This window comes from Aythya ferina (assembly GCF_964211825.1).
Source record: "Aythya ferina genome assembly, chromosome: 5".
NCBI lineage: Eukaryota > Metazoa > Chordata > Aves > Anseriformes > Anatidae > Aythya > Aythya ferina.
In genome coordinates, this window is record NC_140301.1 from 28,809,837 (window position 1) to 28,832,950 (window position 23,114).

Below are 23,114 nucleotides of genomic sequence, written 5' to 3' on the forward strand. Positions count from 1 at the left end.
CGGGGCGGCCGCGAGGGCTGAGGGGGGCGAGGGGAGGCTGAGGGGAACCCGGGTGGGCTGAGGGGAGCCGGGCTGAGGCGGGCAGCTCGCCGCCGGGCGCCATGGATGACTTCCCTGCCATCTGCCTGCTGTCCCTCGCCATGCTGCTGGCCTGCTATGTGGCGGGCATCATCCCGCTGGCCGTCAGTTTCTCCGAGGTGAGCGGGGCCCGGGGGGGCCGGGCCGGGCTGAGGCGCGCAGCGGGGAGCGGGGCTCGGCGCTCCCTGACAGGTCCTTGACGTGTACGGACGAGGTTATGGCCTCGGTTCGGTTTTACGCTTGCCGTAAGCTTGGTGCTGTAAGGAGCTGTCTGCTCGGCTGGTTTAGCAACGGAGCTGTGTCTCTGCGCTCGTTTTATCTGCAGACACCAGTCCTGGAAGCGTCTGATTAGCAGTTACAATCGTTTTGTTTAAAATAGCCGCTTAGGCCCCTGATACATGAGTAGTTTTAAACTGAAATGAGTTTTTGGGCTGTGCGTTACGTGGTCTGCAGAAAGCTTTCTAGGTGATGCTAGAGAAAAACGCCTCCTCCCCCTGGGTACTTATCATGGTTAAGTACAAATCAAATTAATGCTGTACGTAATAAACCCAGATGATAGAGAACAATAGAATTATTAATTAATACATTTCTTCAGATGAGTTTAACTGTGGACCTAATTGTGTTTTGATTTCATATTTCTATTCTTTTAATTACGCTTGAATATTCTTGAGAGTATGAAGCTCCAATAAAGCCAGGTATAACTAAACATCAGTGATGAAAAGGTTCAGACGAACAGCTCTCTGCTTTATTTCTGCAGGCAGTTGTACGTTTTCAGTTTAATCCCGATTTACATGAAGTACTCTAGGAGGCTAACCGTGGGCCAGAAACCACACTCTAGCAGTACTTGAGGCTCTCTGAAGCTGCAGCCTAAATGCTCAAAATAAAAACAAGTTGTTCAGGTAGTTCGAATCTTTTCCTTGGGTAACAAAGACTCACAGTGTTGACTGGAATGGGACTGTTTACTTTTTGCTAGGTCCAAGTAAGAGTTTCAGTGTCATGAACATTTAAACCAAGAAATAACTGAGCTGTGGAACAGCTTGCTGATTCGAGGAATTTAGGTTTTCCCTATGTATTTTTTAACAGCATTTACTGTGCTGTTCTTAAGAAGAGACACACAAGTGGTGTGGAACTGAAATAGTTGATTTCCGGGAACTTTTTGGAACTGAAATAGTTTGGCTTCCTGAATTAAACTAGATGACTTCCCTGTCAGGATAAGTTGCAGTTATTAGGTCGCTGTATTCACTGTTTTGAAGTATTTCATATTGAAAAAGAAATGCAGACTTCTCTTGAAATAGTAATTTGTTAGTGTTTATTATTTTAATGCATTTTTAAAATTCACAGATGTCCAAATTGAAGCCGCGCTCCGTATTTGCACTAGTAATAAAGCATTAGTACTTGAGGTGTTTTTTGGTAAATGCACACACACAAATGCATGCACACAGTGTAAAAGAGATTATAGTGCTGCAGTAAAAAATCATCTTGTTTTCATTCTGAAACATCATATTTTGGCAAAACTACTCTGGGAACAGTGGGTGTGGAAGATTATCTTTTCATCTAGATTGGCACTGCTTAATGATTTATCAAGTGCAATTGTCATACATGCAACTGTACCATGCATGTTGATGGAAACTTGGCATCTTTTGCATATTAGTACTCACGTTTTCCCCAGTGATGCTGTGATTGTTTCCTGATGGTCCCAGTTGGCTTCCTTTCAGAAAGCTGGTTGTGTTGTGGAGAGGTTGTGCTGTTTTTCTATGCCAACGTCACCTGTGTAGGCGAGATAAAGAGGGCAGGTAGCACGACGTGTCTGTGCTACAAGTGGTTTCACAATATTTGAGCACAGACCTTTGTCTCCAGGGCTCTGGTAGCTATTTGGCGGCACGCAGTCCTCTTGTGTGTGGAAGGTGATAGTTTTGCCACAAAATAGGTGATACCCGATTGTTAGGAGGACCTAATTTTCACGGTTACTATACGCACTGTGTTACAGCCTAGTTCAGGAGTGACCTCTGCAATTTGTCATATTTTGCAGTCTAGCAGATGATGCCTATATAATTGCATTTTCAGCACGTGACTTTGACTCTAGCCTGTCAATGTTGTGTTCACAGGGAAGCAAAAAATATTACAAACTGTTCTTATGTTGGTGAAACAGAATTTGGTCAAACAGTACTGCAGTTAAGTTGAGCATCTCTGGCTTTTATGTTTTGTTTGGTCCAAAATTAGAATATAACTAGGAAAACAGCCGTTACTTATGGTATCGAATGTCTACCTACCCTTTGTGATTTTTTTTTTAAGCATGTTGAAACTTTTTCTGGAGTATAAACTAAACTATTTTTGTTTACTGTACTTTAAAAGCATTAAGTTTATGTAATTTTTGTTAAGATTTAATTACAAATTTGCAAAACCAACCAACTGGCATGTATTTTAAAAGCTCTCTTTGTGGGGGGGGGGGAAGAGGGATGGCTGTGGTTTGTAATTCAGTAAGTTTATACTTACTGAATAAAACTTAATTTGATGCCTTTTTGAATACATGGAACACATCATCAGATCTTTCAAATACACAAAAGTACATTTCTCTTTAATTATCTTTTATTCACAACTGTTTTTTAAATAAGCTCTTCTTCAGTGATACTGTATTAAACACAATGCCATTAAAATATGGCAGTTTTAGGACAGACTTTTGTGCAAGGGTTGTTTTAGAGACTGAAATGTAGTTCATCTCATGTAACAGTCTTGTAACAGGTTAACTTTGTTGTGTCTCTCAAAACTTGTAGGTGACTTTTGTGCTCTAAAATCTTCCTTTTATTCTTCCTGCAGTCCTGAAGCTTTTCTTAGCCTTTTTCTGTTATCTAAATATAGCTGACTTTGTGGTTTGTACTCTTATTTGACCAACGTATTTGCATCTGTAGAGGCGTTTATATTTTTGTATCTCTCATTTTTCTGTCTTTTGGCAATTTGCTTCATTTATATATTTTCCTTTGTTATTTTGTCTGACGTTTTCAGGAATGGGTGATTTATCCTGTGTTGTGCTGTACCTACAAGAGGTTTTAGGGAACTTACAAGTTTAAGTAGGTTTCTAGTGGGAAGGATGTTTAATGGGTATTTGATAACAAACCCAGAGCAGAGATAAAGTACAGAATTGTGAACATGCTGCACTTCAAATGTATTCTCCATGATCCTTTGTCTCTGCAGGCTTTGCAATTTGAGGTCTTGGGCGTGAATTAGCCCCAAATAACTATTAGTGTCAATTATAACAATTCTGGCTGTTGTCAAGTATGCACCGCTTCACTTCTCTGATGTTGCCAGTCTAATGGGCTGTCTCCAACTTTCATTGCCTATTTCAGCTGTTTGTAGTGGACACTGGGTGCGTTCACATTTCAGCAAGTTAATTGTTAGAAATACAGGACTATACAACTGGATCTCTTGAATACGAATCAGCAAGAGGTTTTGTGGATCATTCTCTCTCCTCCACTCCACTTTGTCCCTACCCCGTTTCCCTTACTCTCCCTTCTTAACAGTGGTTAAGGGTTTTCATTCTTAAAGGTGATGCTTGTTTTGTGCTTGCTTGCAGGAGAGATTAAAGTTGGTGACCGTTCTGGGTGCCGGGCTGCTGTGCGGAACTGCCTTGGCTGTCATTGTGCCCGAAGGAGTACATGCACTTTATGAAGACATCTTGGAGGGTAAGAACCAAAACTATGGCTCTAGATAGCCTTGTTCAAGGTAACTTAGGCCACAGCTTTATTATTTACTGGGGCCTGTTTGTAGGGCTTTTAACATAAGATTGGCAGGGGCTTTCACAGTACGGCACAAAGCCAGCATACAAACACAGAACTGCCATAGGTAAGATACTGTACGTTTCTGGTGGTTTGGGAGAGGAGTGTGATCAGGCTGGGGATCGGGTGATTCTTGCTAAGCGATCCCGTTGCTTGCAGGTCCAGCTTAACAGACTGCTAATGGAACCATAACACATTACGCTGGGTCATGTGTAATTTTTCTTATTGTGGGGAGAGTTAAACTTTAACTTTCACCGGAACTTCTGATGAGGTGTAGGGATGTCTTTGGGTGAGAATGGACTCATCGACTATTTGCTGTTGCATTTTGTAACGTAGATCACTTCTCATTTCAGCAATTGCTGGAAGTGCTTTTTGGATCTACGTGTACTTGCCATGTAATAGTTTTCTCTTTTGAAACTGAAGAACTTACTGAAGTACAGACAGAACACTGGATGGCAGCTGCTGTTCCTGCCCACAGCAAGCTGGGGGGCTGTTCCAAGCCAGTTAAAATGGTCTGAAGTAGGAACCAAGATAACTTAAGGCACCTGACTGAAAATTTTGGTTACGTGGGGCTAATTCACAGAGTAGGAGGCATTTCTATCTTGGGTGGTATAAATACATCTTGTACCCAGAAGTCTTGGAAAATCCTCAGATTGAGGTTATGACCTTATTTTGAATAGTTGGGGCCTGTTACCTTTGTTTGCAGTGCCCTTTGAATCTTGCTTTAGCTTGGCGTGATGTGCTATCACATTACCTTCTGACAACTTTCTGATCTGAGCACACTGGGAGGTATCACACATGCAGTGGTAAACAGCAACAACTTAACGGTCACAGGAGTAAGGCCTATGAAGTTGAGACTAGAGAAATCAGCAATTGTCCGATGTACCATTGGTCCTAATCTGTAATTGAGAGATAATTGCAATACTCTGTTTTTTGTGTGCTACTGCATCTTTCTTAATTCAACAACCTTTTACATTTCTTTTTAGGAGTATGCTTTCATCTATTGTGCTTTAGTTTCCACAAAATTTATATGGTGTTTCACTTATCTTCTGTTTACTTCAAATCTATAAAATCATCCATTATCAAGAAGTAAAAGAACCTCTGATTATGCCTTTATACTGTACTGTAATTTGTGCACTCCAATGTAGGATGTCTCTAATGAGCTGTAGTTGTGGGCTTGCTCTTCATTCCATTTTAATTCAAAGTAGAATAAATTTTCTTCTAATGATACGGATAGCAGTAAATACAATTACTGTGAATATTTGCATATTTTTCACTAAATACGGTGTACAGTTCACATTTAATATCTACATTCAGATGTTTAGAGCTGTTAATCTATATTTTTATAATACATTATCAGGGGAAATGTCAGAGGTATTTACCTACTAAAAAAGATTTTTTTTTCCTGTGAATGACTTCAGGCTCAATTCCGAGCTCACAGTATTATGGGTGAAGCGATTCTGTCTGTAAAGAAACGTGTAAGTGACATTAAGAGAATGATCTTTTCCAGAGAATTCTCCCTTCTGTGGTCGTCTTTGTAGTTTAATTTTGTCCAACACATTACACTTGCTAATCAAAACCTAAGTCATTGTTTTCATTTCTTGTAGATGCAAGAGAAAATGAGATTTTATTCATTTTTTATTGCAGAGAGGCAAAATGCACAGATATTACGGATTTAACTACAAAAATACTTGTGATACCTTTCTTAGAGAAGTAGGACATACAAAGTTAAGCGTAAGATTCTTAGAACATATCAGCTTTCATTACAGCTCTTGCAACGTACCCATTTACGTCACTAAGTCTGGAAAGGTGCTGAAGGGAACACTGAGGCTTAAGGCTGTATATGGTGTACACACACACATGTATGTATGTGGGCTGTGTTTGCCCAGTTCCAAGTGTAATTTAGCTCTGGTTTCCTGTTATCAGTACAAGAGTTTGCCATTGTTACAAAAGTCACTTACCCTTCTGTATCTTCCCTCAGGCTGCAGAATAAGTAACTGCTCATTTTTTGACCTCTTAGGCTTCAAGGAGAGCAAACAGCATGCCATGAATCAGATTAGTATTTGCTCATAAACCTATTTATGCACGTATGTACGTAGTGAAACCAAGTATTACCAATACATAAAATTCCTTGGTGACTGCGGTCCTTTGTTTTAACTGGTGAAACTGCATGACTTTGGTTGCTGCGAATTACCCACGACGTCTTAAATCTTGAAATAATGTGAAGCGATGCTATCTTTTTTTATAGAGATGGCAACAATATTGTTTGGTCTAAATTGATTTATTGGTTGATCTTGTGCAGCAAAGAGAGGCTGGTGAAATCTTTCAAAGATTCTAGTGCTCTTTGTCTGTAGTAATGGCATGGTGCCAACATCTTGTGCAGGAGGGTGGTACGACTGAGGCAAATCCAAGAACGTGTGAATACTCCAGCATAAAGATGACTTGAATCAGTCACGTTTTTGCTGTTAGTGTCTAAAACTTCAGAAGCTGCCAACCAAAAAACCTGCCCAAAATGACAGTTTTGCTTTTGTCACTTACACCACAGATGTTAGAAAAGGCATGATGTGCTGTGCTCCATTTTGTTTCTTGCTGTTCTTTTTTCAAAAAGGTGAGAGATATTATTCTACTTTTTTTAGGTAGCAGCATATCTAGAATAAACCTTAAAAGTGCAGACAGATTTTGTGTTGAAGTATAGTGATTATTCACGTCTCGATTCATTACATCCTTACCTTGATTCAGGCACAACAAATTGGCTCTTCAGAAGTCAGAAAGCTTTCCAGAGCTGAACTATAATTCCTTCCAAGCCCATGCTTGTTCTCATACTGAGAAAACATTGGTTGCTGTTAGACCAGTGAAACAATCTAGTTAATATTCTACTTCCTTAAGTGCTGTATGCTAATCCTGTTAGTCCTTTTACCCTTAAATGAGATTAAAATTAAACTAAAATCAGTAACATTATTTACAGTGAAGACTTCAGAATTTCTGATGGAAACTGATGGAAATTTCTGACGGAAGTGAGAATTGCTGATGGAAACTTGCTTAATCAGTGCTCTTTGATATTGTAATCAAAGCATTGCTGCCCTGTGTAATAGCAAGGACTATGAAGTGAAACCTAGGTGTTTGTGTTACTGTTTCAAGTCATTTTTTCAGAAAAGATTTTTAAAGGTGGGGAGTACAACTGGTGGATAAGGTCAAGGAGATCATTCTAAACTTGATATAGTATTTAAAAGGGGTAGCAAAAGTGATGAATACATAAGGAGTGACAACTGGATCGTGTGGATTGAGCAAATGCAGCAGAGAGGAACCCGAGGAAGAGATTGGAAATACCAATAAACTCCAAATCTTCCCCTTAGTTAAAAATAAACAAAAAAAAGTATTGCTGTATATGCATAAGGCATGATTGAATGCTTGTGGGCAGCGTGATCCTGTCCTTGCTTCCCCAAGTTATTTGCTGAAAGATTTGCTCAAGTAGGAGAAATGTTGAGACATGTTTGTACCTTGCCAGTGATGCCCAGATGTCTCTTAGAGTAGCTGCTAATTGCTGCTAATCACAGAATGGCTGAGGTTTGGAAGGGACTCTGGAGGACATCTGCTTCAACCCCCTGCTCTAGTGGGGCCACCTGGAGCAGCATGCCCAGGACCATGTCCAGGCAGCTTTTGAAGATCTCCTGTTGCAACTGCAAGGCTTACAAACTCTGGGCAACCTGTGTTGGTGCTCGCTCACAGTTCCAATGAACAAAGTCTTTTTTTTTTTTTTTTCCTCGTGTTCAGAGGGACCCTCCTGTGTTTCAGTTTGTTCCTATTGACTCTTGTCCTCTCTCTGGGTACTATGCAGTACCTGGGGACTTGATTCAAAATTTCTTATTCCTGATCTTTGCTTGTGCCTTTCAAGTAGTGTATTTCTTTATGTCTAGGCCTTCCTTCTGCCAACAGCAAATGCCACGTTTAGCCCACTGTCTCCTAATCTGTTTGTTTGGCTGCCGCAGGGAAGCATCGCCCAGTGAGTGAGATGCAGCACGTGGTGGAGTCTGAGAAGGTCGCAGAAATCCCAGTTGTACACGAGTATGGCCACGACCATTCCAGGTTGCACGCCTACATTGGTGTTTCCCTTGTCCTTGGCTTTGTCTTCATGCTCCTGGTTGACCAGATAGGCAGCTCTCATGTGCACTCTACAGATGGTAAGTAGAGAAACATTCGGTTATTCTTGCTAATTAGTTCTAATTAGCAAGGTGCGACTTTTTTCTATGCTGCTGGGATTTAATTTGACCAGTCACATCCAGAATTTCAGTAGGTGCTGTTCAAACATAAAGCAGGGTCTGTGTGAAATGTTTGTGCTGGAAATCTGTCCTGGAATCCAGCATAATTTGAGAGCTTGCTTCATTAATGTAAAATAACTGCAGGCATGTGTATTGTGTGCGTGGAGGGTGACTTGACACCGGAGTTATTGTCTGTTTTACAGTATCACCCATAGGGTTTTTCTGTGGCTTTCCCAAAAACTTCAGGTTAGTCTTACCATCATTATTTTTCCTACTTAATTGTCATACGTGTAGGCAAAATTTGCAAAAATAAAAAAATAAAAAAAAATTATCACAAGACTGCAGAAAGAACTACATTTCAGCTCTGGTCCTTTGCTGTAACTGCATGGCTGGGCTCCTGTATTAAGTCTACAGCCTCACTTCCTGTGAAGTCCAAAGATTTCTCAACTTACTGCAAGATTCTCAAAATGCCCCCAGTTGCCCTTGTTTCTTGCTGCAGCTTCAGGCCCAGACTGTAGCTTAAAATGCTCCAAAGGTATTTTGTCATCAAGAAAGGTATTTATTGCCTCTGGCTGCTCATTTTTTCCCCACGTAGTCTCTTCTGTTAGTAGAATTTGTCCCTCCAAAATTAAGGAACACATACGACAAGAAAAAAGGAGCTGGGGTGGGGAAATGTTTTGTTTGGATCCTTAGCAGTTCATGGTGCAGCTGCACAAATGCTTGTATGGGGTCAGTGTGATGGGACAATTATGAGGCAAGTTCAGTGGCTGTGTCTTTCTCTAAACTAGAGAAATTCTGGAGGCTGGAACAGAGGTACGAACTTAAATGTGACTGTCCCCTTGACTTTTAGTTCTGATCAATCAGTGCAGTTGAAGAACTTGAGAAAACGTGTTTTGTGACTGATCTCCTGTTTGACACGAGTATACCATCCCAGTCATCTGGTGCAATTGCTCATGTAGGCTCTCCCTCATAAGGAAGACCAATCTAATGGAAGAGAGTACGTTAATTTTTTTAGCCAGCTCACTTCCTTGATATGAGACTTCAGGAGGAAAGGAACAGTATTTTTCTCTTTTGGCAGCAGTGCAGACTTGTTAAAATAGCTGTGTAAGCATGCTTGCAGTCTAATTAAATAATTCCTGTTTAACTATTCTGGAATTAAACAGTTGAATAATGTAAGTCCTATGCAAATATAGAAGCATCACTGTGATAAACAATGGAGCTTCCTCGTATCACTTTCACTGTCTTTCACTGCAACTGCTGGTTGCAGTCACAGTGGATGTATGTGCTGGGCTATATAATTAGCTGACATGAAAATGTCCTCAGAGTAGTTGTCAAACAGCTGCAGTCAAAGCACTGGGTCAGGAAAATTACTGAAATCTTTGCAGCTGCCCCCACAAGAAGTAGCATTTATTGCTTACTGGGAATTCCCAGAGAATCAGTGCAGCAGGGACTGTCACAGATTGTCACCTGAAGGAAAACTGGGCTGGGTGGGGGGAAGCATCCTGACCGTTGGAGTAACTTGAGTTTGGGATCTGAAAGCTAAATTTTCTTCCCCTTGATAGCAAAGAACTTCCAGGTTCAGTTTCAGGAGCTTAAGAAAAACAGCTAGTATTGCCTGTATCAGTGATCCTGTAAGTTACAAATAATAATCTATGATTCTGTTATTTGTTGATGGAATTTTGGGTTATTTGAAGGTGATAAGTATCAAACTGTTTTAGAATAAATTTAATGCAGAAATTCAAGAGCTGATAGTTTCGAATACAGCTGCCTAAACTGCTTAGCACAGGTAAGTGATGTGCAATTATACTTATAATTTTTCTTCCAGCATAATTTGTTTATTTGTTCTCATTATGTTTGCTTTCCTCATGACCATTTCAGATCCAGAAGCTGCTAGATCGGGCAACTCCAAGATCACCACAACACTGGGATTAGTGGTCCATGCTGCAGGTAATGAGGGACTTCTTGTTAGAGCTTGAGGAGGGCTTCTGTTGCTCTGTGGCGTGTCCCTAGGTGCAATAGAAACGCTTGCATTTTAGTTTAGAAGGTGTTTTTTTTTTTATAAGCAAAAAAGAGGGGAAAGAACTAAGGCTTTTTACCAAAAGTGGCTAAGAAAACATACTCCAGTACTCAGAATGTTTCAGAGAATTTTGAGTGCTGTGTTTTCCCTTCTTTATTTTTCCAGTCTAAAATATTGTGTGACGCTTTCTGCCTGTCCTTCGCTGGCTGCTGTAGCTGCAGGATTTCAGTACGTGCATACTCATTTAATATGTAGGATGAAATACATTTGGGTTTCTCGTCAGTAGAGATGTGTTTTTAAAAATAAAAAATAATATCATGTGGAAAAAGGAAATGATAAGGAGGAGCTTAAAGGTTTGACTGAAACATTTATGTTGATTTACAGGGATTGAAAAAATTAAACTTGTATTGCAGTTAGCCCATGTTCATGTTGTAATCCTTCATTATATATCTGTAGTGTAAATATGATACCTTTTAATCTCTTCTGCTGACAGTTACCATGTAAATGTCTTAATTTTGATCAAAAGGTATGTCACTAAATGAAGTGTCTACATAGTACGGATTAATACAGTATCTATTTCCTATTTCATTTAGATGATAAAATTGTTAAATGGTACTAAAATAATGTATTTAAACATTCATTTGAAGAATAGTAATTAAAGTTCTTTTAATGTTAAGAATCTAAAGCAGCTTTAAAAAATGTATACAGACAGCATTTCTACCACAGAAAAATAAAATTAGTAAAGTTGTTATTTGATTCTAATTTGTCAGACTTTGTCAATGCTGTATACGTTCTCCTTATAATTTTTATGGGCTTGGGGAAAGTGATACAGCTCCTGTTGTGGGTTGTCTGAAATACTCAAGTTGTTTTACCTGAAGAAACAAAGGGGAATGAATGACATGCTGAGCTGGTTTATTTAATAGTATTTTGAGTAATGGGACTTCGCAAATGTTTCGTGATCCCAGCCATTATGGGGGGCAGCTGAAATTTACATGGAGGAATAATCCAGGAACTTTTACTTCTCTTTCAGCCGATGGTGTTGCGTTGGGAGCAGCAGCTTCTACTTCTCAGACTAGTGTCCAGTTAATAGTGTTTGTTGCAATTATGTTGCACAAGGTAAGTCAACAACCAAAAATCTGTTCTTTAGTCATTAAAAACTGTTAAAGCATACAGGCATTACTGAAGATCTTAAATTTGATTGATGGTGTGATCTGGAAGTGTGTCATCCCATTGAAATGAACAGGTTGGCAGTACAACTTCAAGGACCAAAAAGCACTGGTATGTGTATGACAGAACAGTAAGTGATAGATGTAAGTCTGAATGAGGTGCAAATGAGAAGAAATTCAGACTTCTTACTGCCTAATTTGTCTGTAGTTGTTGGGAGGAGTCTCCCAAATGCAGGGATAGAAGAACAGCTCATTAAGAAATATGGCAGCTTCACATTACTTTTTGAAACAAGGTGTGTTTTGGTGTTCTTTTAGATAGTATTTTTGGTGGGGAGGGATGGGTTTTTCTTTTTCTTTTTCTTTTTTTTTTCTTCTGTCTTTTTCTTTAAGGATTCTTGTTGTTATAAAAGATGTTTTCAAGCAAGATGTGGATGGTGGACCACAGGATTATATGCTAGTATTTTCAAGGACACAAAATATTTTTATGCTGTTACACAGCTTTTTTTTTTTTTTTTTTTTTTTACACTGTTTTTTTTTTTTGCCTCTATTCTCAAAAAAGTGAGAAGGATATTCATGTTATGAAGGGTTTCACAGTGTATGGGGTTAGTCTTTTGAAACTACATAATAATGGAGTGCTAGAAAATAACTTCTGATTACCTGTGTTATTGTAGTAGCTTCAACATCAATCATGACGCTTCTGCAAGAAAAAACTGTGAAACTTTTTTTTTAATGATAACAGGCAAGCAGTGAAGATGGGAAGATCTTTTTTCCTTAATGTTTATTCAAAGATTGGCTATATAAGTGTGCTGATGCACATAACTTATGGCAATACATACATATATTACAATAGTTAGTCATGTGTGTATTCAAGCACAATTTTGGATTATTATATGCCCAAAATGTTTGGAAATTCAGGTTTAGTACGTCTTCTGTTCAATGTTCATGCAATAAACCATTCTTCATGTAAACCTCTTCAAAGGTGGTGATAACAATGTCACATGTTGCTGTGAAGCTTATTTCACAGCTAATGCTAGACATAATTTTTCCTCTTTTATTTGTAACGTTCAAATTAACTGGCTTCTTAAGTTTTGCAGTTGCACAATTTTAAAAGAGAACTTTTCCCCAAAAGATTATCAAGAAATATGTGATATTTAAAGAGTTTCTTTTTGGTCATTTTTTGATTCTTTTCTTCTGATCCAGATTGATGGTCATCTTTCTCACTTTTTCCCCTCACTCATTTTCTTTCTTTTATTTCTTTTAAAAAAAAAGACTGCACATAAAACCAGTGCTAATACATATTAGTTGGTCTTGAATAGTATTGTCTAGGTGGAATTGTACTGTCTGTGTGTGAGTAAAAATACAGTAAACTGTATGAGCAGGACAGCCACACCTTGTGAATAAGAAACTGGATGTTAGTGGGGGGAATACAAAAGTATTTGCTTCACAGTGGGAATAAAAGTATAACAGAATGATGAACAAACCAAAGGAGCTCTTCAGTCTTTGTTCATTTGCTATCTCTCTTTGGGAACCTTTTCCTTTCCATTTAAATGTAGATTTTTTTCTGTTTCAACTTTATAAAAAAAATAAATCTAAGAATGCATAATATCAGGATGGAAAAAAAAAAGAAATTACATAAGTTAATGGAAATTTAGGGAGTATAGCAACCACTCAAGTCAGAATGAACATCTGAGCATTTATGACTACACAAATATCTTTACTTGTGGTACCTTTCCCAGTGTTGCACTAATAGAATAACATTGTGAATCTGTAACTGCAGACCTTCCTCTAGAATCAGCATGAGAATAGTCTAAACTCTTGCTTCTATCCCTTCTTTTTGCAAAGAAATTATTGGCAATAGAAGTAGAGCAATCCATATCTGAGAGTCTGCAGTTGGAGTTTATAACGAAGAAATTCATGGAATAAACTTCTAAAATGTGTTGCTACCCCCAAAAAGATGGGTCATAAAACAGGGCTAGGACTGCAGTTTGGTGAGATGGACAGGATTTTCTTAACTCACAGTTCACATGTCTTTTTTTCTGGAGACCTTTAAATATTTTTTTGTGTCTTACTGCAACACAAATAAATAAAATAGTTTGTAGGCTGATGAAAATACAAAATATAATTTACTTGAATGATAGGCAGAACATGGCTTTCTATTAGGTAGTGTTCTTAAGGCAGAGCATTGTATAGGATTTTGTTTATCTGGGTTAACTGAAACATGTAAGTGCCTTCCCCAAATTTCTTCAAAATCTGTGCATTTCAGTGAAGTAAGTCATATTTCAACTTAATCTTTATCATGTGTTTTAGGTAATTTTAGAATGAATTGTATTACCAGTAAATAGTATTTTTTTTGCAGGCACCGGCTGCCTTTGGCCTGGTTTCCTTCCTGATGCATGCTGGGCTGGAACGGAATCGAATTAGAAAACACTTGCTGGTCTTCGCATTGGCAGCACCTGTTATGTCCATGGTGACATACCTGGGGCTAAGCAAGGTGGGTCTGCGATGTTTGTCCTGCCCAAAACATAGGTTAGTGGTGGAGTTCAGGGAAAGGAGTATCATACAAGGTTCATAATTCTCTGCCCCATCAGCTTTATAATGTCACTATCCTCATGTGACGTGGAAGACATTAAGCAACATACTGAACTACTGTCACTGTGAGAGAAGGAGATTTGATAGAAGTCCTATTGTGTCTGGACCTTTATAGAATTGTTTCATTATTGGTTGAAGAACTTCTGCTCATCTTCATTTTTCGCTCTTTGTGTTTTTTTCCCATTTCAGAGTAGCAAAGAAGCCCTTTCAGAAGTCAACGCCACCGGAGTTGCTATGCTTTTTTCTGCTGGGACTTTTCTTTACGTTGCCACAGTTCACGTCCTCCCAGAAGTAGGAGGAATTGCTCATAGCCACAAACCTGAATCAACTGGAGGAAAAGGACTCAGCCGTCTGGAGGTGGCAGCCCTAGTCTTAGGATGCCTTATTCCTCTAGTTTTGTCCATTGGACACCATCACTAAGAGCGCGAATTTCACCGTTCTCCTCCTTGATCTGACATGAGCAGTAAATGTCGGCTGCTCCCTTTATCACTGTCTGTCTTATCCATCATCCATCCCATCTACTTTATGGAGTTCAGAGGGAACCTTGATTGCAAAATGAGGAATACTGGGAAAATTTTTAGTGTAGCAAAATGTACTTTGGCAGCCGGACATAAATTCTATGTAACTCTTCTGAAGACATTTGCTATTTTAATTGTTACTTCTGGCCCTATTCTCAGGGAAGACGGAATTTGGAGTTTGAGAAAGGTGAGTGGGGAAGAACATAGCGACTCATCATGAAATTGCAATCACCAAAGTATCCTGCAGTTCAGCTTTCAAAGCTGAGAGCAAAAACAAAGGATGGCTGCCTTTTGAGAGGTTGAAGTCTTCTTACTAATGAAGAAGGGGGCTCTCCCCCATCGGTTCCATGTTGTCTTGGCAACGTGAACGGTTCTTGTAATGTTTGTCATTAATTGTATTGTGAAAGCGGGCTGCACTCAGAATTCTGGACAACAGTGCTATTGTGACAGGTGTCATTGATAGGAATGAAATGCTGTAGAGAAAGCGTAGGATTAGAGTAGGAAATCAGCTGGTTAAAAGTGCAGAAATGAATTTTGCAGTGTATTCCATTATTTAAGGGATAGAAGCAAGGAGAGTATTGTTCTGATTATTTATGCAATTGTTAATGAGTTTTAAACAGGCAGTATTTACTGGGAGATGGTCTTCTGCCAAGTAAAGCATAGGCACCAAAATGTTAGCGGGAATTAGGTATTTGTAACTGTGATTACACTACTGCTACTCTTGAGAGAGATCCGTGTTGTCCTTTGAAATCAAGCTGTTCTGGGCTCTGAGGAGTAAAACTCTGATGGAAGCAGCTGTTGAGGGACCAGAGAACTTTACTAGCTCATTTTCAAGAGTCTGAACCACTGAGATCAGTGGTGTGTGTGTTTCTCATCAAATAAAATGTATTAAGGCTAATGTAACAAGATCTATAGATAAATATTTATGTTACAGATAGAGTACAAAGTGTTTCTAACGCAGTTCTAAACAAACAAACAAAAAAGAACAGGCAAGCAAGCAGAACCTGGTGGGTTTCCAGTGGACCTGTTAGACATTTTGCTTTTCCTTTGGGAATCCTGCTTTCACCTTTTACTGATAATCATTAGATTCGGTGAATCTACTTGAAGACTTATTGCCAACTGCTGACGCCTCTCACTGCAGATGGGTGATACAAGATCCATCCCTTTCCAAGCCACAGCATTTTCTTGTCAGGCACCTTTTCTCTTATGCAAATTATATTACACTTTAATAACTGTAGTGCATTGAAAAGTCAGGAATGCTTGATGTGCACAGACTCAACATAAAATTATTTCTTTAGGGGAAATTTTTTAATGCTGTACCCTTTTTGAGCTATACTTTTTCTGCAGTTTTTAAAGCTAACATTGCCAAATAATTTTTTTTAAAATGGATTTTCAAAGCCTGAGATCTTTCCTGAAGTGCTTATTGTTTCAGTTTGAATGAGCGTGTCTTTTTTCATGCCATTTATTGCTTATACTACACAGGCCATTGTGCCTTTTAACTTCCATACATTTTTGTCACCGTCCTATTTGTCTAATAGCCCGGTAATGGGCATGGCCTGGCTCTTGGCCTAGTGATGCTCCATCTGTTGGCTTTGTAACAATGCAGGCGTATCCCAGGAGTGCACCCAGTATTGATCCCCAGGAGTGCTTGTGCATTTGTGCATTTTACAATATGTTAGATGAACTTAAGTATCGTTGAAAAATTACTAGAAACGATCTTCTCCCACAAGATACCATTTTCAGATAGAATTTCAGGCCTAAACAATCATCTTTGGCATTAGAGCTTCAAAAGTTAATCCCGTTTTGAACAGTCACTGCAAAATTAGTGATGCAGATGAGATCCTCTGCTGCACATCCTTAAACTGTTTTTACAACATATGTATGCAACAAGTAACTTACTAGTTGTTATCTGTTAAAAGGTTCAGTGAACAGGTTACTGACACATGCGAATGACATACAGGGGTATTTACACCAGAGCTCCCGGTGTTCTTCCTCATTTCTCTTTATCTTCTTCCTTCATGATGTCACTATTTTACCTTGCTTAACCCTTCCTTTTGTTTCCAGGAGCTGAAGAGTTTGCATGATCTGTAAAAAAGCAAAAGCAGGAAATAAGTTAGAGCAGCAACAGGTGCTTGAATTCTGTAGAACAGTTTTTAAATTGGAGGCTATCTGCCTGAGTATGCAAGCTGAGTCCTTCTCCCACTAGACCTGAAACAGTTTTCATATGGAGGGATGAGTTCTGTTTCTTGAAAACTGATCCAAAGAGCAAACCTCAATAAGCCTGATGAATGTACGTGAGTGCTGATTCATGATGGGTGATGCTGGCATGCCGCAGGATGTAGGGAACCTGTTCTAACTTGCAGTGTTCTGGGAGAAACTTGAGTTTCTCAAATACTGCTCCAGCAGCCCTTATGTGGAAAACGTTTGAACTGGAGTCCCAGTGGCAAATGGCAGCAGGAAAGTACTATGCTCTTCTTTTTTTTTCTTTATGTAAAGCCACATTTTATCATCTGCCATTTGCACATGATCCCTGACTCCGCTAGTTACACTGCTATCCTGATGCTGTTCCTCTTCAGCCTTGTTTTGTACACAACAGTTGCAGCAGTTTAGGGGGGTGCGGGTAGTACCTTTTTGTATGGATGAGAGTTTGCTTCACTGCTGGTGTAACCTCTGGCATGTTAATCATAACAGGTGCCACTGGTGAGAAGCCTTGTTGTCTTTGGTTTTCCCCCATCCCTTAGGTCATGTTTCGTGTTGATGGGGCAACTACCAGGAATGGTAATACTCAATTCAATCATTCATGAACTATGGAGGCCAAGTTAGAGCAGCAGGCAAGGGATATATAAAGTTAAAAATCGACAATTTGAAATCGGTGAAAAAAAGTCTGATAACACAGCTTTCATTTTGGCACTCAATTACGTGATATAAGACTTCTGTGAAAGTTTTTCTTACCTATTTGGAAGTAGTGTTTTCTTTTTGCTGCCTCTGTTATCTCTGTGTTGAACAGTTATTTTCAATTATGTAGCTGAAACTATGACTAAGGAAGATTCTGGGTATGTCATAGGAAGGATGTAAATCTTAAATGACCAAACCTTTTCAAATCATTAGGTCCACGTGGAGGATTATTTTATAGAAGAGATATTTTATTTACCTCATTAAATTACTCTGCATTTTATCATATCCCTGTTCTTACCTATCTCCCCATCTGTCACAATAAATCCAAGCACTGCGTGTAGTCAAGGCCATCTGGTACAATTTGCTGTTCCTCAGGGGACCTTGCTGCAAGCAAGTTCCTCTTTACTCTCCCTGTAGTGGCCATCTCTGCCTGTGTTTCTGCCGTGAGGTAGGTGGCAGTAGGAATAGCAGGCAGCACTTTAACCAAGTGCCAGGCATTTCCCCTTTTTCTTCTGTCAGTCCCTCTAGGAAACCTATAATCTTCTCATCACTCTTTTTTTTTTTTTTTTTTTTCCCAGTTAATGATTTCTTAATTGATTGGACTAAAGCTGTGATTCTCTTCATCCCAGTGTGTTCAGGTACTTTCCCTACTGCTCTAATTCTTCTATTGTTCCTTGTGTTTAAAAAAAAATAAATAAAAAAGGAAATCTTTTGTTTTCAGCACCTGGTGGCAGATGCAGAGGCTGCTCTGGCTTTAACTTGTGTGAGGAAGGTAGATCTGCCACGCCGAGACAGGAGGCTTTGATAATTATTCCCTGTCATTTCAGATGTTAAACACAAAAACCCACTGCTGACTTCTGGTTTCAGAGAACCATCGCTAGGTGGATTGTGTAAAAGAATGGCATCCAGGAGACCCAGGAAGTCTGTTTATTCAGGAAAAATTCAGAGCCTTCAAGGAGCTTTTGAGAGTAGCAGATGTGTCTGTGCGGTACCAGCTCTTGGCAGAATAACAGAGATGCTGTGGAATAAATGCTGCTGCTGCTCTCGTCCTGTTCTCTGCTGCTTTGCGTGGGGCTTGGGAGGAAGAGGAGGAAGTGTGTTCTTTTGGGGTGGGAGGAGGAGGAGTTGTGGTGTGGTGGGAAAGTTTGAGTTTCAGATTCCTGTTCACCTCAAATTTAAAAAACAAAAACAAAACAAAAAAACGACGACAAAACAAAACTTTTATTTCTGGTTTTCTTTTTATTAAATCTCTTAGCAGCCTTGGCTTTCCAGGGAAGAACACTGCGTGGTCATTGCTGTTTACCGGACTCCTTGTATGGAACTGTAATTTTAATGTCTTTTTTCAAACCATTTGTACACAAAATCATTCCATGAATGGCTGCCTTATAATTTTTCCACTTTAATTGTGAATGGTTAAAATAATGTTGCAGTTTTCAATTTGTTTTATTATATTAAATTTTTACTAGGTGCAGAGCTTCAGAGTTGGCTTTTCATTTACTGCATGGGGTTTTGTGACAGCTCGAACAGAGGAATGACAATCTCAAATGGGATGCAAGCACTGCAGACAGCACGTCTGAGTTCTGTATGATTGTGCTTGCAGCTTCCCCTCGTAATGTCTGAGCACCACTTGGAAACCTGAAGCATGAAGCTGACTGCACGTTGGGAGGCAGTCTAGCGTGTTGATTTGGACATGGCATGAATGATTTTAGAGGTATAAATACAGACGGGATTTGACAGCTCTGCCTAAGAGGGGCGTTTGACAACTTCTGTCTCCCACCGAGTGCTGAGGAGCTGGCGTTGCTCTGAAGCTCTCTGCCACCCTCTGGAAAATCTGGGATGCTTACAAGGCAGAGATGTCTTTGGAGGGTCGTGAAGAGAAAGAGATGACTGGCTCAAGATTGCTGACGAGGACGTGCTAGGTCTAAAGCAAACAGAGCACAGGTTGGAATGAAGTCATCTCAGCCCCCAACCCCAAATGCCAACATTCACCAGAAGAATGCAGCGCGAGGTACTTTGTAACCGAGCAGCCTCTGGTATTGATGTGGGTGACTAGTCAACTTTAGATATGTAGGTAAAAATGTGAGTTCCCCTACTTTGGAGAAAACCCTAGCCTGGTTTTTGTGTTATGGGGGAAAACTGTTGTGAAATCTTGCCCCTGCTGTGTCTTTCCTCCCCCCTTGGGCTCCTTCTCATAGCTCAGCTTTCCATGTGTCTGCCACGGGATCCTGCTGCTTACCTGTTCACAGCTCTTCCGTATTGTTGTCAGTCTTCACTATTGTCACATTTTTTCCTGAAGGCAGCCTACCTGCTTCCTGCCAGACAATGAAACGAAAGGCAGTGTTAAACCACAGCTATGTGAGCTTTCTCTTTAGTCCCGGTAGTTGTAGGCATTTTAACTGAGAGCAGATTTTGTTCCTGCTGTGAAGAAAAAATTGTCTTCTCAGGCTCCTGAATTTCTCTGGAAGGGTTTTATTTGTTTCTGACATAATTTTGAGTTTCAAAGAATTGTTGCAAATTCATTTTTTTTTTAAGAGGTGGGTAGGCAGGGGATATGAGGAGAGCTTTGAAAATGGATCGAGCAAAAACATGCAGGATTTTTTTTTTTTCTTGCTACAGGACACTTTAGGGCACATTTTTAGGGTTTGCAGGTTTTCTTAGAAGATTTGCAGAAATCCAGGCAGCTGTGCGTTGTGTGCTGTGACTTTCTGGAAGATGGGTGCTACAGCTACTGCCAGGATTTAGTGCAAGGCTGAGAAGTAGAGTTGGGATCTTTGAATTAAGTAGGAAACAAATAGGAATTTGGCTGCAGGTCATGAGACAGTTCATAAGGAAACACCTGCACAGGCGTTTCACAGCTGTGTATAGGTCCCGGGAGGAGCGGTTTAGCAAGTAAGTGGTCTGAAAATGTCATTTGACCTCTGGTGATAAAAACACCAGAAGCCATCAGCTGGGGCAATTCAGGAAATGTTAATGGCTTAGAGCAACGCAGGGAGCGAGGCAACCCCTTAAGGAGCTCATGGAGAGGTAATGCAGGACTCTCAGTTATTTATGTACATGGATGAGATCCCCCTGAGCTCCCTCTGCTCCAGCCTGAACAGTCCCGGCCCTCTCACAAGGAGAGGTGCTACACTTCCTTCTCCTTCTTGGTGGTTCTTTGTGGGATGCTCTCACATATGTCCATCTAGGCATAGCTCTCTTGTGATAGTCAGCCTTTAGAAATATGGGTAAGATGCTGGCTTGACTTGTTTTATTGATATTCTTGCCCTCCAGCTGCCCTGTAAGCAGGGTTGGCTATCAGGCATAGCCTTTCAGAGGAAGGGGAATTATGTTATTAGGGACCGGGGAAGGTATTCTTTCCCAGAGCAAAGAACCTTCAGGCATCCCTTTAAATAATAGCCTCGGTGGAGGTAATTTAGAAGTAATTCAACAGAAAAAAAATAATGATTTTTTCTTTCTCCTGTGGTTGCTATCTATAAGGTTATCTAAGATCCTGTAACCTTAAGGGTTGGAACGGTTTAGCTCTTTTACTCGAGCAACAAGCAGTCTTCTGAGTTGTTTTTTTTCTGATAGCTCATAGGACTTGTGGTTAGGAAGGTGTCATCTCTTTGTGCTGCCGTAATTACAGGAGAACATGATTAATGTGAAGTCAGTGAGAGAACTGAAACAAATGGCAGTTTTGCTGTTGTACCCGGTACAGGCAGATGAGAAGCCAGCACTTAATCAAATAGGCTCTTGTTTTTTTTCTGCAAATAAAGCTGTTTTAATGCTGAAACATTACGCAGTATATTAGCATACTTTTAATGTATTTTAATAAAAATGTTTTCTGGCTATTTGGAGACTTAACTGCAGTGATCTGGTGTCCATCCTTGTGAAGCTGTGGGGAAAGAGGAAGTGTTTTAGGGGGTGTTTGTTACAAGACTTACCCCTGAAAGCTTAAATATGGAGGAACCGTGGTGTTGCAGGCATCCCGATGATGACTGTAGAGTGCTCCATCATTGAGGGGAAAAAAATGTTTTTTCATAAGCATTTTTATCAGACTCATTAGGGATGAGCACTGCAGCAAGAAGATGAGCTGTCATCTATTGTTCCAGCTTACAAATTAAACCATTTTTCTACTGATATGTGCAAACCTCATCCAAATGTCCCTCCAGGCAGCATTGCGGAGCGTTCACCCTTCTTACCATGGCAATTTTTCTCTTGTCTAAAATGTCTGGAGATTAACAAGCCATAACAGTGGATTTTGGATCAAGAAAAATGCCTCAATCAGAAAACATGTAGAGCTAATGAAAAGTAAGCTGCATTATGACTGACACCAAACCATATACAGCATTTAGGTAATCTGAAATCCAGGGTAAAATTATTAGGGGAAAAGTGCTTCTGTATCTGTGTGCCCGTCCTGTGTCTGCAGTAATTGCTTATGATACATGATCACAGTTTGTGTTGGAGCCTGTGGATTTTAATGGTCTTTTGGACCAGACAGTACAAAGTGGGTGGAAGTAAAGGGACTGCAATCAATTTCTAATTTTCTTGCAGCTGAAAAACACCTCGTAGAAAGTAGCCCTGCACCACTGGATCCAAGCTACTGCGGGTGTGTGTGTGATTGTGATGGTCTGGGTGTTGGTACTGGTGTCGCATGTGAGGGGCTGTGAGAGAAATGAGGTTATGTGCTTGAGGCAGGGACGTCCTGCCAGGGCTGGGAACTGAGCCCAGGTGTGCAGAGCCCTGCCTCAGTGCCCACATCACAAACACAGTGCTTTTCTGTGCTCAAAATTAACAGGACAGAATAGGCAATTGCCCCTTTGAAATGCTGTCCCCAGGACAGCTGCCCCACATACCTGCCTTGTCTCTGGTCTGTCTGTGAGGTCTCTGAGTGTCTGGGCACACAGGCTGCAAGGGGCATGGAAGTTTTAAAATTCATGTGTTTCAGTAGCCCATGCTACTGCTGTGGCATGTGTATGAATGCTGTGTGCAGTCCTTAGCGTGACTTGTATGTTTCCTATATAGAAAGCCTCCTGTAGATCTCACCAAGCAATTGCTGCTGAGCTGTGTAACCTCCTCAAACGTTTCCTCTCTAACTTCCTACCCCTGCTACTGGGTTCAATGCTTTAATCAGGAGCTTTTTGTTTTTTTGACTGATGTTGAACCAGGTGTGGGTTGGAAGCTCTCTAACTGGTTCAGTGCTAAGCATTTTCTGTTCATACAGGCCACGTGAATGTTTCAAGAAGACTCTGGGCTGTCCTCTAGAAGGAGCTTTTTCAGAGGCACCTTACTGCTCTGATGTGTTATTCCAAAGGCCCTGGGAATGTCTGCTTAGCAGAAACATTTCATTTACTAAACACCAGAGCGAATGAGTCTTCTCCCAGGAGAGATCTTTCAGTAGGATTAAAACAAAAACAAACGAACAACAACAACAACAAAGCAGTCTCCTTTTAGATGGTGAGAGAAAGAGTCATGGACTTTGGTGTCAATCCCTGAGCAAATTACCCCCAAAAAAGCCAGGCTGTGCATGCTTGCCATTCACAAAGCTGTTGGACGAGCTGCTGGCTATCAACCCCCTTCGCTCTTCAATAAACAGTAAATTGACATCTTATTTTCTGTCTTCCTGTAAGCCTCCTCAAGTGGTACTTACATCCCCAGCTAATGATTTGATTAATATGACTCAGGGGTCGCTGAAAATGGATCTGGGAGGGTTTGAATGGCAGGGGCTCATGGAGGGCTTTGTCTGGACCACTCTACCGAGACCGTGGAGCCACGTCAGATGGAGTTATAAATCTACAAAGGCTCTTTGCCTTAATGCCCATTTGCTTTGAGCTCTGCAGGACAGC

The 23,114-nt window shown here is 40.3% G+C and overlaps 1 protein-coding gene across 2 annotated transcripts; it reads left to right on the forward strand.

Moving 5' to 3' along the window:
• Window positions 1-26: 26 nt before the first annotated feature.
• SLC39A9 (solute carrier family 39 member 9) lies at window positions 27-21,132 on the forward strand. Of its 2 annotated transcripts, XR_014693935.1 has the most exons (8): window positions 34-197; window positions 3,647-3,755; window positions 7,835-8,026; window positions 9,983-10,051; window positions 11,152-11,237; window positions 13,644-13,778; window positions 14,066-14,581; window positions 18,756-21,132. XR_014693935.1 is itself a non-coding variant. In XM_084522219.1 (7 exons), exons 1-7 carry the CDS (start codon window positions 102-104, stop codon window positions 14,294-14,296), a joined length of 918 nt encoding a protein of 305 aa, XP_084378345.1. In that variant the 5' UTR covers window positions 27-101; the 3' UTR covers window positions 14,297-17,249. The 2 variants fall into 2 exon arrangements, 1 of the variants encoding a protein (XP_084378345.1); XM_084522219.1 differs by lacking the exon at window positions 18,756-21,132 and having other exon boundaries at window positions 27-197; window positions 14,066-17,249.
• Window positions 21,133-23,114: the final 1,982 nt, after the last annotated feature.